The sequence below is a fragment of the Nelumbo lutea genome, chromosome 3 (assembly GCF_056320005.1).
Source record: "Nelumbo lutea isolate HS-2025 chromosome 3, American lotus-T2T, whole genome shotgun sequence".
In the NCBI taxonomy this organism is placed as follows: domain Eukaryota; kingdom Viridiplantae; phylum Streptophyta; class Magnoliopsida; order Proteales; family Nelumbonaceae; genus Nelumbo; species Nelumbo lutea.
Genome location: NC_142686.1, coordinates 13,796,707 through 13,811,630, shown reverse-complemented (window position 1 = coordinate 13,811,630; position 14,924 = coordinate 13,796,707). Strand labels below are relative to the sequence as shown.

The following is a 14,924-nucleotide window of genomic DNA, read 5'->3' as shown; positions in this document are numbered from 1 at the left end:
TATGCAAATATGCATTTACCCTCTTCCCAAACGGAACCTAAAAAATGAGTAAAGTGTCTCAAGCCGTTCCGTCTTCCAAACTCTCTTTCATTTCCCTCCCCCTCTCCTTCCTTGGTTTGAAAGGAGTGCAAATGTAACAATTTTGTATTTGTAGTTTTGTACTTCTTCCAAACCGAGCTTCAATCCAGCCTCCAGGTTCTAATTCGGCAAGTTTATACACCATAAACCGGCCTGACTTTTGAGCCATGTTTATTTGCATTTACTCTATGCAAATATGCATTTACCCTCTTCCCAAACGGAACCTAAAAAATGAGTAAAGTGTCTCAAGCCGTTCCGTCTTCCAAACTCTCTTTCATTTCCCTCCCCCTCTCCTTCCTTGGTTTGAAAGGAGTGCAAATGTAACAATTTTGTATTTGTAGTTTTGTACTTCTTCCAAACCGAGCTTCAATCCAGCCTCCAGGTTCTAATTCGGCAAGTTTATACACCATAACGATTTCTCTATAATCACGGCTTTTCGACTAATTGAAGAAAGGGCAATGAAGATCACAGCTTTTCTCAGAGTCAGACACTGCCGCCACTAGGAGCACAATTTTCGCGTGTCATGCCATTTTACAGATAAATGTACAGTCACCCGATTCACACCAATTTTGACAATAGGGCAAATCAAATGAAGAAGACGAAGATGGCGAAAATTTTTACAATTTTCGCGTGTCGATGCTTTCGTTTAATTGATTTCTCCTTCAATTTCGCAATTGTTTTCGAAGCTTTTTCTGGTCTTTAAGTTCTCAGAACCGATAAATTAAATTGCAGAGATGGAGATATCTTCTTCGACGAATACGAGTTCTACAAGCGTTACAGATCTCGACGTCGACTCTCTAGCCCACTGCGCTAGCTATTTGAGCCTACAAGACCTTTCGAATATGGCCATGACCTGTAAATTCTTCAGGAGAGCTGCTTACTCTGATTCCATCTGGCAACGTTGGTTCAGGTACTGTTATATAACACCACTCGGGTTAGTCCTTTCTTTGACATTATTTTCGCCGGTTTCATTCTCTGAGCACCAAAACAGCCCTTAAAATCACATATTTTGGGAAAGAAGAAATACGGAAACTCCAGTAAACTTCTTTCTTTTTCTTTTCATTCCTTTCATTTTGGCATGTTTAGAATTCCTTTACGATAAACAAATTATGGGGAACCGAGTATCTTGCACTTGCACATTTTCATGATATTTCTCATGATCTCATCGAAAGCTAGTTTTATTCTATGTTCCTTTTAGCTTTAGTGACAGAGTGGCGTGTTCAAATGGAGACAGAATTTCTCCTGCTAAAACATCACTGAAAAGAGAACCGAGGTTATTTGGTTGGGAAAACATCTTCAGAGGTGCAAAACAACAAAACTTGTAATCTATTTTACTCTTTACTAACACTTAGTCTGACATCAAATGGATATGAAGTAAGGTTGTTTACGTATAATCCTCCATCTAACTTGTTGAGCCCTTAGGCTTTAGCTCGAATCAATTTAATCAAATTCTACCCTCAAAGGGCCAGTAGAGGCTGATGTACATCATCAAGTACATCGGGGACTTGGGTGCTGTCTTGTACATCTTATTCAAACATGCGTTTAGGTCAGCAATGAGAAAGTGGATAGTCCTGCATCTTTACCGGAGTATATAAAAATTAATGCCACTAGCGGTGCCTACACTTGACCGTGCTGACACTTGGAACTTGGCTTGAAACTAGTTGTACGTGGTAATATGTTGATAAAAGAAAAAAAATTGCACTTGGCATCTTAGTGCCAACTTCTTCCTTAAGCTTGCAGCATCTTGATTTTTCCAACTTCTTCCTTAAGTTCCTTGTCTTGATACATTTCAATTCATTTATGCAATTTAATATTTATTTATGACTTTGCCTCTTTTCCATAATTTCATGAGGTTCATGGCTTCATTTGCCAGACTCCTAAATACTTTGGCACCTATCTCACATACAAACGTTAAAATGGTCCTTCAAAGGTGGAGGTTCAAGTCACCATAGATCTGATAGTGCATAGTCAGGATTGGGCCCTTATGGTTCATCATAGGCTGGGATTAAAAGTTAAAACTTTTGAAAGGGCTGGGCCAGACGTTTTCTCATGTACTTTGGTATACCAGATAAGATAGCCCAACCAAGTCCAGCAGGCTGACAGCCATCCCTGGCTTAGTATGCTGATCAATGTTTGTTTCTTGTATTAGTTCCTCAAATTTTGCAACATATAATCAATTGTTTTCTATTGAATGCAGGGAACATTGGCCACAACAAATATCTTCTAGCTTTTTGCAAACTTCTGGAGTTAGGGAAGCGTATTTGGCTAGACGTTCTGCATTACAACAATTTAAATTTGTTGATCCTTTTATTTGTCAGTTATATTCATCCTCAAGGCCATACAACTATATATTGTTGGACAAAAATGATGTATATCTTTCACAGGTATAAGATACACCATCCATTATGGTGATTTGACATCTCTTCTTTGTATGTTCTGTTCTGTCAAATCAAGGAAATGCTTGGGTAAATACTGTCTTGGGGTTTTGAATAAGCTATGTTACCAGACACTTTACAAGGGCGCCATATTATGTTGGATACTCAAATTTTCTGTGTAAATTCCGTATCTGATATGGTGTATTTTCCATATCCAGATAACATAATAAGTAAGGGCCAGCAACTCCTTTGCATCATTCTGAAAGATCAAAGGTGACATCATTGTGGAAATGTTAAGTTGATACTTGACTATGTGCGGTAAATTACATGATGACTTCATAATTTTATCCAACTCTCCCAAGTATTCTGCTTAATATGTAAATTCATCCCTATAATGAATCATATTTTGGCATCATCCATGTTGATTTGTTCAATTTTTTGGTTGGTAATGTTGAGTTGTTAAATTAATATATGTCTACCACAGCACCACCAGGATTCAAATTATGTTAAAACAAAATGATTCTTGGCAGAGCTATCATACGTGGACTGGACTGGATGGTTGAGCTTGTGACCAGTGACCTGGTGGGCTTTCTGGTTCCTAGTTATTTGACTGTTTTCATTGTCTGAACAATCTAACTGGCCGGTTAACCAGTAAAACCGTGGCCCAGTGAGCTTTCCTATTTTGTTTTCGTTCTGGTCTGAGTTTGACAACACCGATTTGTGGTCCCATGTAGACCTGTTCACGGGCCTGACTTTACACTATGTCGGGCTTGGGCTTCAGGCTGGGCCCATTCAAAATTTGGCAAGAGCCAAGCCCGAGCCTGGCCCATGAACAGGTCTAGTTCCATGTAACAAGGCAAGTCTCTTGTGACTTTTGATACAAAACAAATTCCTTAAATAGAAAAAGCCTCCAGCCCATCACTCAGGGGATTAACTCTCTTCTCTAGACTGTTAGGAGAAAATGTCAGAAAACTGGAGGAAAGTTGAATTTTGGGTTAACTCAAATGGATCATTACATTCTCTTATCTGTGTACTAAGTTCTCTCCCTCTCTCTCCCTCCCCCCTTCCCTCCTTTAATCTCATTAGCATGCCTCTTTTTGCCCCTTTTGTTGCTTAGTGGTTAGTCTTAAGAAAACTTTATAAGATGTGGTTGTATTCTATATTTCAATAATGTAGTTAAGTATGGTCTGGGCGGTCAGTGCTTGGTGACCGAATTGCCTAGCTTAGGCCTTATTGACTTATCTAAAGAATATTATGTAAAACCTTAATTAATATGATATTTAACTAGTTATCTTTATATTACAATTAACTAGATAAATGTTAAATATAATTAAACATTGCATTGTTTAATTATACAAGTATTATTTAGTATTTTTAATATAAGTGATTTTACAATGTACCTTTGGATATGTTGCACATCAATGTTACACATGCAGAGCAGCTGAGTATTAATTACAAGCAGCATAATGTTAATCGAAAGGAATGGTGACATGGTGTTTATGTGAATTGAGGTTCCATAGTAGTTGCCTTAATACAATTAAATAGTAAAGCATTTTGAGTTCAAGAGGAATGAAGTTGTTCATTTAAGCATGTAAGTTTCAAGTCGGAAGTGATTTCATTACAGGGATTTTAATAACATTACAAGGAAAAAGGAAGCCTAATTGGATCAATTAAGTATCTTTTCTAACCTATTTATGCCATGTGGAGGGATGTTTCTTGCCAATCCAAACTATTCATAGATGGTGGATGATCTGGACTTTCTGTGTTTCACTCAAATCCGTTCAGCATTTTGTAACTTACCTTTATATGGAGATTTCCCAGATAATATTAGCTATCCAAAGTTTCAATTCTTTAGTTCAAAAAATGCCTATGAAGAGAGCCTTATTGGCTAGGGGTTTTCAGCTAAAACCTGTCGAATGAATTTGGGGTAGAGAGAAAACAAGCAAATGCCCTATGGCCCCAAATCTTGTTGATGCATGGTGAAGATTCCAGTGTTGTTTAGTCTTATCAAAATGAACCCAATTAGGAAAAGAAGAATGCCTTTACAGATTCAGGGAAGTGTAGTGAACTAATGAAACAATGCAGCTCATGAGACTGGCAAGCACAGTAGCTACCAATGTGTTCCTAAATTAGAAGATGGGGCTGTTTATGACTTAACAAAATGAAGTGATTTCCAACTTTCCTAACATCTATTGATACATCCACATTAGGTGATGAAATTATGCTTTCAATTGCTTAGGAAACTACAATGAAACAAACTTATTAAACAAATTACGATGAAACAATTCTTTCTATGTCACTAAAAAAATTGCCAACTAAATGTTCTCACAAAATATGATTTCCAGAAGGTTAGGTCTAAAATAAGAAAAGAGTGTGGACTAAGAGTGAAAAGAAAAAAGAGATAGAATCTGAAAATTAGGAAGTTCTTTGTTTCCTAGATTAAATGTTTGTTTTAGGTTTATGTTTATGCAATATTTTTTATTAATAGGTTTTTGCAATAACTTAATAGCTATCTTTAATTCTTAGAATTGGCAACCCTGGAAGGCCAGACCAGAATATCTAGACGTCAGTTTCATCCAACATCCAGAGGCATTCTTGGCATACTGATTTATGTATTCTTGTGTAGGTCTTAATAAAATGTTATCTTTTAATGATCAAGATGAAAGAAAAAAGAAAATCTAGATGTTCTCCAGATCATCATCATCATCATCATCATCTAAGCCCTGTCTACATGAATCCTGCTCCACCATTCCAATCTGTTCAGTGCCAAATTCATTGTTAAATTCTGGACCCTTAAATCATTTGTCACTACTTCAGTCCATGTCCTTCTTTGTCTGCCCCTATCTCTTCTAGCCCCTTCAGCTTGTGACAGATCACTTATTTTTACTGGTGTTGTAGGTGTTCTTCTCTAAACATGCCCAGATCATGTTAGTGTACTTTCCCTCATTTTGTCATTATTGGAGCTACTCTCAGATGGTTTGCCTAAATTTTTTGTGCATAATTGCTTTTCAGCCAATGCTACATTTATCGTAAATGATTGCAATTAAAATATTGTTCAACTTTGTGCACATATATTCTTTTTTTGTTTCTTTTACTTACTTTAAACTCTAATAATCAGGGCTCAGTGATACAAATAATGAAGATTGATACCTTAGATATTCCGGTAACACTGGCGGATCACAATGCAAGAATTACTTGTATGAGGTTAGTATGGAGAGTGAATTCTCTGGTTTATCAAATAACATTTATACAATATGTTCTGTTTTGATTATTTTACTCATAAGAGATGTACATCTCAAGTTATAGCATGAATCATGGGAAATATGGTTCTCCTTAGTGCTTGATAGACCATTAATTAGTTGCATTTAAAAGATTAAACCCATGAAAATTATGTTTTGAGATTTTAACCTTTTTTTTTTTTTTGCATTTTCCTTGATAAACTTTACTTTTATCATCAAAAGAGGGGTTTATAGCATATTTTCTAGTGGACTTAAGACTTAGAAGATTCTTCAAATTTGACTAGACAAATAGAGATAATTAGATAAAAGAAAAATATTACTTGAAGTAAAATAAAATTGCATTTGATCTTCCTTTTAAAGGACTAAAAGGATACAATTAGAAACAAATACACTGGTGGGAACCTATGGGTAGCCCAGTGGGGAACAAGATGAGGGAATGCTGACTAAGATGATTTAGCCATGTGTGTAGAGGACCACTAATGATTAAACCAATGCAAAGGAGTAATCTTATGCAAATTTCTTTTTTCCATTTTCCTTTTGATTGTGCAAAAAAGAATAATTGATAACCGATTGTATCAATAAAAAACAAAAAAGAAAAATGGATTGACTCTGTTTGGGAACCTATGGTCTGTTTTCTCTCTTCTTTGAGAAACCTTTTGTATCTTTTGATCTTGTTAATGATCCAAATCCAGGGAAAAAGGTCATATGAAGGTTGAAAATGGGTTTGTACTCAAGGAACCTGCAGATAGGACAACATAACCTAAAAAAATTTCGGTAACATATGGGGAAAAGGAATAAAATATACAAATTTCTAGCACCTAAGCATTAAGAAGAACCCCTAATGAAGTCATCTTATGCAACTTCTCTAGTTGTGGAGGTCTCAAAGGACTCTTTTAGATCAGAATTTTGGTCATTTTTAGGTTTGGAAAGGGAGGTATGTGTGATATTTTATCTTTGTTCTTTCTTTCTTTCTTTTGCTCTTTTTTCTTTTCAGGTGATTGTTCATCATCTTTGCCTATGTACTTTCTTCAATATTAATGAATTTTCTTTTTTATTGACTGCCAACAAATAAAAAGTCATCTTATGCAAGTTGTGAGTTCTAGGACTAATGGAAGGTCAAAGAGGAAAAATCATAATCAAGTAATGAGGTGCACACATTTTTAATGCCACTAGTCCTAGGCACAAACCCCAAAAATGTGTTGCTTTTTGTCATAAAAGTTACAAAATTCAAAATAAATTGTTGATATTAAGCTCGCTTGTTGAACTCTCAACTCCAATGGGACCAATGTAAAATAACCCTAATTGGAAGAAAAAACATAAGAAGATCCATTAAAACAGAGTCATGTATAACTAATATGCTATTTAATTATTCGTCCATAAAAAATGGCATCCATATGAGGCCTTACACTGTAATAAGGCTTGTGCCTATGTCTTGGCCAAGTTAAATTTCTTGTCCCATATGTTTAATGTTAAAGATAGGTTGGGCAATTCTTTGTTGAGTTAAGTTGCATGTTCGTTATAAAGGACCAAATGAATTTAGATATAAAAAAAGAAAATAATACAAAGATAAATAGTGTCATAGATGTATTGATAAAAAAATTAGTGTCATAGATGTATTTACTCTAACCAATCAATCTTAAACATTTGATAAATCCAGGAATCTATTGTAGTTGTTCCCAGTGTTGCATGGACTCTCCTAAATGGATGATGCGTCCATGTTAGACATGCATTAGAGCCCAACACTCTATGGATTCTTGAGGGAACTTCTTCATAACATTCTCTTTTTATCTCCTGGCTTATTTCCATAAATGAACAACTAATGTACAAGATGTATGCTATTCTTTTGTATCGAACGTTACTTGACAAAGACAACATTTTAGACCCTCATTTTGCAGCTATATAATGTTAAATTTCCAAATATATGAACTATTTTAATAGCAAATACTTTTTGTGGACATGTCCATCAATCCATGTTATCTTGTCTTTCTAAGTCAAACTCTTGACACACATTGGGTTCCAAGTTCCATGTGTGTGTCTATGCAAAGCTGGTTTTTCCTACAAGTGCAGAGCTATTATGATTTAACATTATATTATGCATTCTGAAGTCTAATTCTCTTGGTGCCAATCTTCTTACATGTTAATATGGTTAATATATATTCTCCTAAAAGCCTTGCTTTCTGAAATTCCAGACTTAATTTGAAAATTGATGTAACAGAAGAAGTTTTGAAGCTGATGGTGCCAGAAACTTTTAAACATATTTCTATACTTAATTTGAGTGCCCCAAAGTCCCTCAAACTTACGATTGTCTTTAGCTGACAATATTCTCTTGATATTGGCAGAACTGTGAACTGGGTTTTAGTTGCTCTGGTGCTGCTTATATAAAAGGATGATTTTTGGATTTTACAATAGATGCTGGGAAAAAAAACAAAAAGCAGATAATTATGGGACAATCTCACTCTTAAATTAAAGGGTAGAAGTTAGCATTCCTTTTAATGTTTGGAATGAATCCAACCATAGCCCGAACTCCTTGGAATTTATTCTGGAACCAGCCCCCTCTTGTCTGTTCCTTATGATTAAATTTGACATATATTATGGAAATAAATGTGGACAGGATAAGCAGAAATAACTTTTTAGCTAATATATCTGCTGAACTCGTTATGTCTTTAATGCATTGCTGTTGTGCAGATTGTTTTCCCTCAGTGAAACATCTTTATTCCGAAATGACACACACAAAAAAGATAATGCTTTGGTAACTTCTAGCTGTGATCGTTCAATTCGTCTATGGTGGAAGGTATGCGATGATTTGAAAGTTTGAAATAGTCATTTAATAGGCGAAAATATTATTTTGTTAATCCACAATTTTTATAACTACCATTTATTGTTGATATGTAGTAGATTGAATATTCAGCTGTATCTTGTTTGTAATTTTCTGCTTCAAACCGATTGGAGGATTTAATATATTTAGCATATTTCTTTTGTTGTACCCAATACATTTGATTTATTATTAAAAGTAGTGTATCCCATTTTGTTTCATGGTGAAAATTGTAAAGAAAGTTGCATGACTTTCATTTGTATTTCATGTGCTTCTTCCTTGAAATTACTTGGTGACATAATTAAATTGTAGGGTCATTGCCAACGGTGTTTCAGAGGACATAATGGACCGGTTACAACACTATCAGATAAATTACTGGGTGGTTATAGTGGAAAACTACTTGCAAGTGGAGGTGAAGATGGTACAGTTCGTCTTTGGTCCCTTGCATCAAGTGGTAAACGCGGCCAGCATGCTTTAAGAACTACATTTCATGGACATGAAAATCCTATATCATTGCTGTCAGTTGCTGGGTAGGAAAACTTCCTCTTATGACAGTTCAATTTGACTACTGTTTTATTCTTGGCAGCTAAGGAAGTATTCAGGTCATTAGGGGATAACTTTGGCTTTTTTGGGAGGCTCCTGCACATGACATGGTATCTTGAGTGTGGGTAAAAGAATATTTTCAATTAATATTCTTTTAGTCAAAAAGATGAATAAGGACCTGAATTAGGTAATATGTCGTACAGAGAGCTTGAAAACAGCCCAGACTGTTTTTGTCAAACAACCAATGTTATTCTTGTGATTTGCTATTCTTTATTCTATGGCTGTTGCATCATTCAGTTGGGTACTCTCATGTAAAGATACTTTTTCACTAGAATTCTGTATCAATGCAAACATCTCTTTACATGGGAATCTATGACTCCCATATACCTGTACAAGGGTGTTGTATCAGTGTTGGTAATTCAATTTTTAGCATAAATGCCATATCCTACACTATCTAGCCATGACTGTTGTATTTGGATAACATAGGTAAATCAATCAAAGGAGATGAGTGTATCTTCTCAAAGACAGGGAACTAACCAGGAAGCCGTAAGCAAACCAACAGAGATTCCACATGTGATCTAAATAGTTTCTTAAGAAGCCAAACACCCTGGAGAAGTCTTCTCTAGGATAGTATGATATTTCTTTAGTTTTATATAGGAATCTTAATGATCCTTAGACTTACCAGTGGCTGTTCTGTTTTTTTTATCAGTAATAGTGGCTGTTTGATCTTGGTCAACGACACCAAAGGATATAGTTTCTAGTTCAGTACTATGCCATAATTAGTTTTTATTTGTTGGGGAGAATTCTATCTCTTATTTTCAAACTTTATTAAGCACAGGAAAAATATAGGAAAAAAGTTGTTTCTTTTCTAGGAGTTATCTACTAGTGCTCCTACTCCTAGATTCTTCTGAAGTTTGAATGATTAAAGTTGATAGCACAAAAGATCAAACTATTTTTAATAACCTTAACATCATCATCATCCAAGCCTTATCCCAACTATATGGGGCCAGCCATGAGTCCTGTTTCAACAGTCCGCTCTGTTTAATGTCATATCCATTGTTAAATTTTTGGCACTTAAATCATTTCTTACTACTTCTACATAAGTGCTGACTCTATTGAAGTCCTTGGGTTGAATGTTATGGTGAACATGATCTACAATTTAAGAAGGGTAGCTTTGACTTCTAAATATCCCTCTGGTCTCTTTCTCTTAACTCTGGCTTGTTTATCTCATTTCTTAATAAATAGTTGTGGTTATTAATCATTTATTCTTTTATCCTGATTCCAGACCTAAAATTCCTCCAATAATACATTAATAAATTCTCTCAAATGTACATTAACCTTATTCATCAAATCCGTATTTCTTTTCTTATTGTGGTTTTCCTACATTCTGGTGACCTGAATAACTTTGTTGAGTTAAGATTCTAGCTATAGTTCTGGTTTCTCCTAATTGAATTTCTTGTAAGTTTGTTCTTTTAAATCACAAAATCTTATATATAAAACACACTACATAGTGCATGAAATGGAATGAATACATTCTGAAGTACTTTCGATTACTCTCCACCTTCATTTTTATTTTTGAAGAAGGTAAAATTTTATTAGAGCAAATCACAAAGACATAGTACAACAGGGCCCCCAAGGACACCACCCTGGCTTGGAACCCACCCCCACTACAAGCAACCAGACTACTACAACTCCCAAAGACTCTTGGAACTCAGCAAGATAGCGAGATTCTAATGCTGAAACTCCTTTACAACAGAAACCCAAGACACCAGCTTACCAAAGGACATGGAGATAAGCTCATTTACCTTCTTGGAGTTGGCTGAAACTGTCTTCAATTTATTTCAGCCCACACAGTTCCAAGTACAGCTGCAGGAATAGAAAACCAGATACATTTCCTCTCTTGCTGAGACTTGAAAGGCTCTTTCCCCATAACAGCTCTTTGACCAACATCACCACAGTCCCATAACCTTCCATCTTCAATTTATCCCTCTGTTTTGACCTTCTCTCATGGATACTAGTAAGAAACTAGTCAATAGCACATCCATATGTTACCACCTAACTGTAATTTGTTGCATATAAGAGCCAAGGTTAGAAGACATTGTTTTGCCTTTTATGTGTAATATAATTAAATGAATTAAATATGCAAGGGTATTGGGTTAAAAGATCAGCTAATTCTTTAGCTGATGGATTAGCTAAACAAGGGATAAAAAGGGATTCAATGTTTTGGGATAAATTGTAATTTTATTGTTTCTTTTTTCCCTTTTCTTTTCTTCTTGAGGGCTCAAGTTGTATTTGGAAGATAAGAGTGTTTGTCTTCCTCTTTGTAATTATTTTCATGTTGAATTAATGAATTTGTTATTGATCAAATATATATATATATATATGCAAGGGTATGGTAATCAATACAGGTGCAACTCATTCTACTGAGTTGAAGATTTTTCACTCTTTCAAAATTTAGCAGATACTTAAATCCGAGCCCCACCTATGTTGCATCCTAGTAATCAACCCAACTTGAGCTTCAGCCTGTAAGTGTTCAACCTCAATAACTTATCTACTCAAAGATAAAGCAATAAGTCATTCAGTTCATCCATTTCAGCTGTTGTCAAACAGCCCCTAAATGATCAAGCTCACTTCTCTGGTCATTATTTTACATATCACTTTTTTCCTCATCTTTTTCCTCAATTTTTCCTGAATAATGAGTAGTCTATGTTCTATATAACAGTTTCTGTTCAACTTGAGATGGAGATATGAATAGTTTAAAGCTAATACCATTCATCAACATTTCATACTGAATAGGTTTATTAATTTCCTTGGGTTTCTATCAAGAGGTTAACCTGCAAGTATTTTGTTTCTAGGCACAAAGCTTCTCTTCTTCTGAGCATTTCAAAAGATGCAAAGGTATGATAACAACCCATACTTGCATCCTAGTTATACTTGATGAGCTTTGTGCTAATTTACCACATAGTTTTTCTAGTGATGAAGATAGTAATCCAATATTTCTATCCATTTTTCTTGTAAAATAATATGAGAATTCGTCTAAGCAGTTGCTTCATACAGTGTAAAATACCCAAAAAAAGAGTATGAGTGCATTATATAAAAGACAAATCAAGCTGATAGTTTTCCATAGCATATTGTCTCTATCTAGAAGATCATAGAAGTTGACTGTGTGGGACCCAGCAAAAGCCGGTGCAAGTATGAACACCACCAAGCACCTTTTCAACTTTTGGAGCATCAACCTCTGTTAATGCTCACTGAGAAATTGCCTTTAACTGCCTCTTACATGGCGTTCTGCTTCAATTATTCCAATTGCTTCCTGAAATCTAGATTGTGCTTCTACTTAGGTTTCATATTTTTTGTGCTCATGTTGAGTGTATATTGCTGAGTACATAAAGATGTTTGATTTATTGATTTGTCCTTTGGGAATATTACTCCATATAAAAGTGGGAAGATTGCTCATTCTTGTCTTTTGAGAGTACAAGGAATAGTTCCTAGGAGGGTTGGAGGCTTCAATGATTCCATGAAGAAAAAAAAATGCTTGAATCGGTGCCTTGAATTTTTCTACCATTTTGTTGTTAGTCTTGCTTCTAGTTAGATCAATATTACTGTTAATTTTGTTTGATCCTGAAACCATCAGATGAAATAGGTGAGGGTTTGGGATACAACTGTATCATCTGCTGCTCGCTCTTCATGCTGTGTGGGAATGACATCTGTAGCTGGTGCTCCTGTTGGTATAAAATGCTATGAATCATTATGCTATATAGCTGCTGGTGCCTTCGTTACAGCAATTGACCTGAGAACAATGAGAAAAGTTTTCACGGCAGCAGTTCATTGCCCAAAATTGTACTCATTTGAGATGCTGCCTTCAAAATACATGATCTGCACAGGTGGAAACAACAAGTAAGACTAGCTTTTTAGCTTTCTTTCTGTTTTATTTCATATTAAGATTTTCTTAAATATATGGTTCTCCCTAAAGGAGGTACTTAAGCTGTTTGAATTACTAAATAACTGCATATTAAAAAGTAGTTGCCTTGCCTACAAAAATGTCATTTGTCAACTTATGCATCTTAAGATATCCTAGTAAGGATCTGTCTGACTCATTTATAGTTGAATTCTTGTCAAAGGCAATGACTCTGTGGGAATCTAATATTCATTCTTCATTTTATTATTTGTAACTTGAAAATCTAGTTTCGTTCAGTCTCTCCTAGTGAAGTATTTGTTTTTTTGTTTTTTTTTTTTTTGCCATCTTAAAATCTGATATTAAATGTAAATGAAGAAATGGGCTTTGGCAGTCATCTATTGGTTGGATGGTTGGTTACAGACTTAAGCCATCTAAATATGTTCATGTTTACCAGAGGGACTCTATGTGAGATGCATAGGGTTGTGCTTGTATCCACATCAATATCAGCCATGTTTGTGAATGTTCTTCGAGAATTTACTAGATTCACCTTATTAGATTTAACTCGTTCTATGTGCTACCGCAAAGTTCTAACTGACAACAATTGCAGATTGAGGGGAAAAAATCTCAAGGTGATCTTAAGAAATTTCTAACTTCCATGTTTTCATGTTTTACAGAGCCCTGTTATGGGATGTGCGGAAAAACCAAGAGGAGCCAGAGCCAGTGGCTGAATTGGATGGACATGTGGGTCCTGTACAATTTATACACATGGATCCATATAAAATAGTCACCTCTGGTCCAGAGGATTTCTACGTAAAGGTCTGGGATAGCGAAACAGGTATACAAACAAATTCATTGGCATGTTGTATGACCGAGGAATCAGTCCCAGGTATTGGGTGCTCGGCAACGGCTGTGAATGGGTTTCAGATGGTTACTGCCAGCTGTGGTCGAGCAGCAGGATTGCTATGCTTTAGGGATTACACCAATGCTGCTCGTCCAGTTCCTTCACAAGAGGATAACCAGCCCTACAAGTTTTGGGAACCACAACTTCACTCTGATGGATCTGATGGCTGAGTGCACGTTCATCTAGCAAAACCAGAGAATTGTTACTGTTGTTCAGCAACTGTTAAGTCTGTAACATTGGTAGTTTCAAGGCTTGAGCTATGCATATTCTGCTTTGATTTCATTCTTTGGCTCAAATAGTTGATGGTAAATGGTGAAAGGCAATATTTGAGTTCTTGTATAGGAAAAAGATGGTTATATATCGCATCATGTGTCAATGTCAAACTCGGAACTCGAAGGATTTTAAGGATCTGTAAATGTTTTAATGTTAGTTATGATTGTTGAGAGAGAATATATATGAAGATGAAATGTCGGGCTAAAAGGAATTGCTGGCTTATTCATGTCCGTTTCTATCTTGTTCGAAACCAGAATAGCCTGTGTTACCACATGGGTTGAAGTTAAGAATTACGCAGCTTCTTACAGGTTAATTAGGGTGCGACGTAAGTTTTATTTTACACACTCGATGGCTCAATGCGTCATCCTTCCACGCTAATAACAAACTATTATTTCATTCAAGATTTAATAGTTTGAATTTGTTGAGAGTTTAATACTTAATCAGATTATGTATCAAAGTGCTTAAATCTGAAAAATCACGGGAAAAGAAAACTAGAGAAGGAAACAGCAATGGGCAAATCTAATCACTTCAAGACGGTTCTGTCTGTCGACCGGGAGATCTCTTGGGATTATAAGAGATCGGCTTCCATCAGAACAAACCTGTGCCCACACTGTTCTAACAGCCTCTCTCAATCTTGCACCGGGAATATCTCCCCATCAAAAAAATCACATAATATGGAGATATTCTCAATGCAAGAAGTAAAGGATATAGTAGGGAGATACTTTCAATGCAAGAAGCAAAAGCTATTCGAACAGGCTTTGCCCTGACTGAAGCCGAATTCAATCTCTCTGGGGTTAAACCAATA

At 35.6% G+C, this 14,924-nt stretch overlaps 1 protein-coding gene across 6 annotated transcripts; it reads left to right on the top strand.

The window, feature by feature from the left end:
* The first annotated feature begins 282 nt into the window (after positions 1-282).
* On the top strand, positions 283-14,326 carry LOC148863070 (nuclear distribution protein PAC1-like). 6 transcript variants are annotated; one of them, XM_088979725.1, is made up of 10 exons: positions 343-988; positions 2,276-2,462; positions 2,672-2,771; positions 2,984-3,035; positions 5,572-5,657; positions 8,378-8,483; positions 8,817-9,034; positions 11,903-11,945; positions 12,691-12,944; positions 13,620-14,326. In XM_088979725.1, the coding sequence occupies exons 4-10, from the start codon at positions 3,009-3,011 to the stop codon at positions 14,014-14,016; spliced, it is 1,131 nt and encodes a 376-aa protein (XP_088835851.1). In that variant the 5' UTR covers positions 343-988; positions 2,276-2,462; positions 2,672-2,771; positions 2,984-3,008; the 3' UTR covers positions 14,017-14,326. The 6 variants fall into 6 exon arrangements, with proteins under 6 accessions (XP_088835845.1, XP_088835846.1, XP_088835851.1 ...); XM_088979721.1 differs by having other exon boundaries at positions 348-988; positions 2,938-3,035; XM_088979720.1 differs by lacking the exons at positions 2,672-2,771; positions 2,984-3,035 and having other exon boundaries at positions 336-621; positions 811-988.
* The last annotated feature ends 598 nt before the right edge of the window (positions 14,327-14,924 follow it).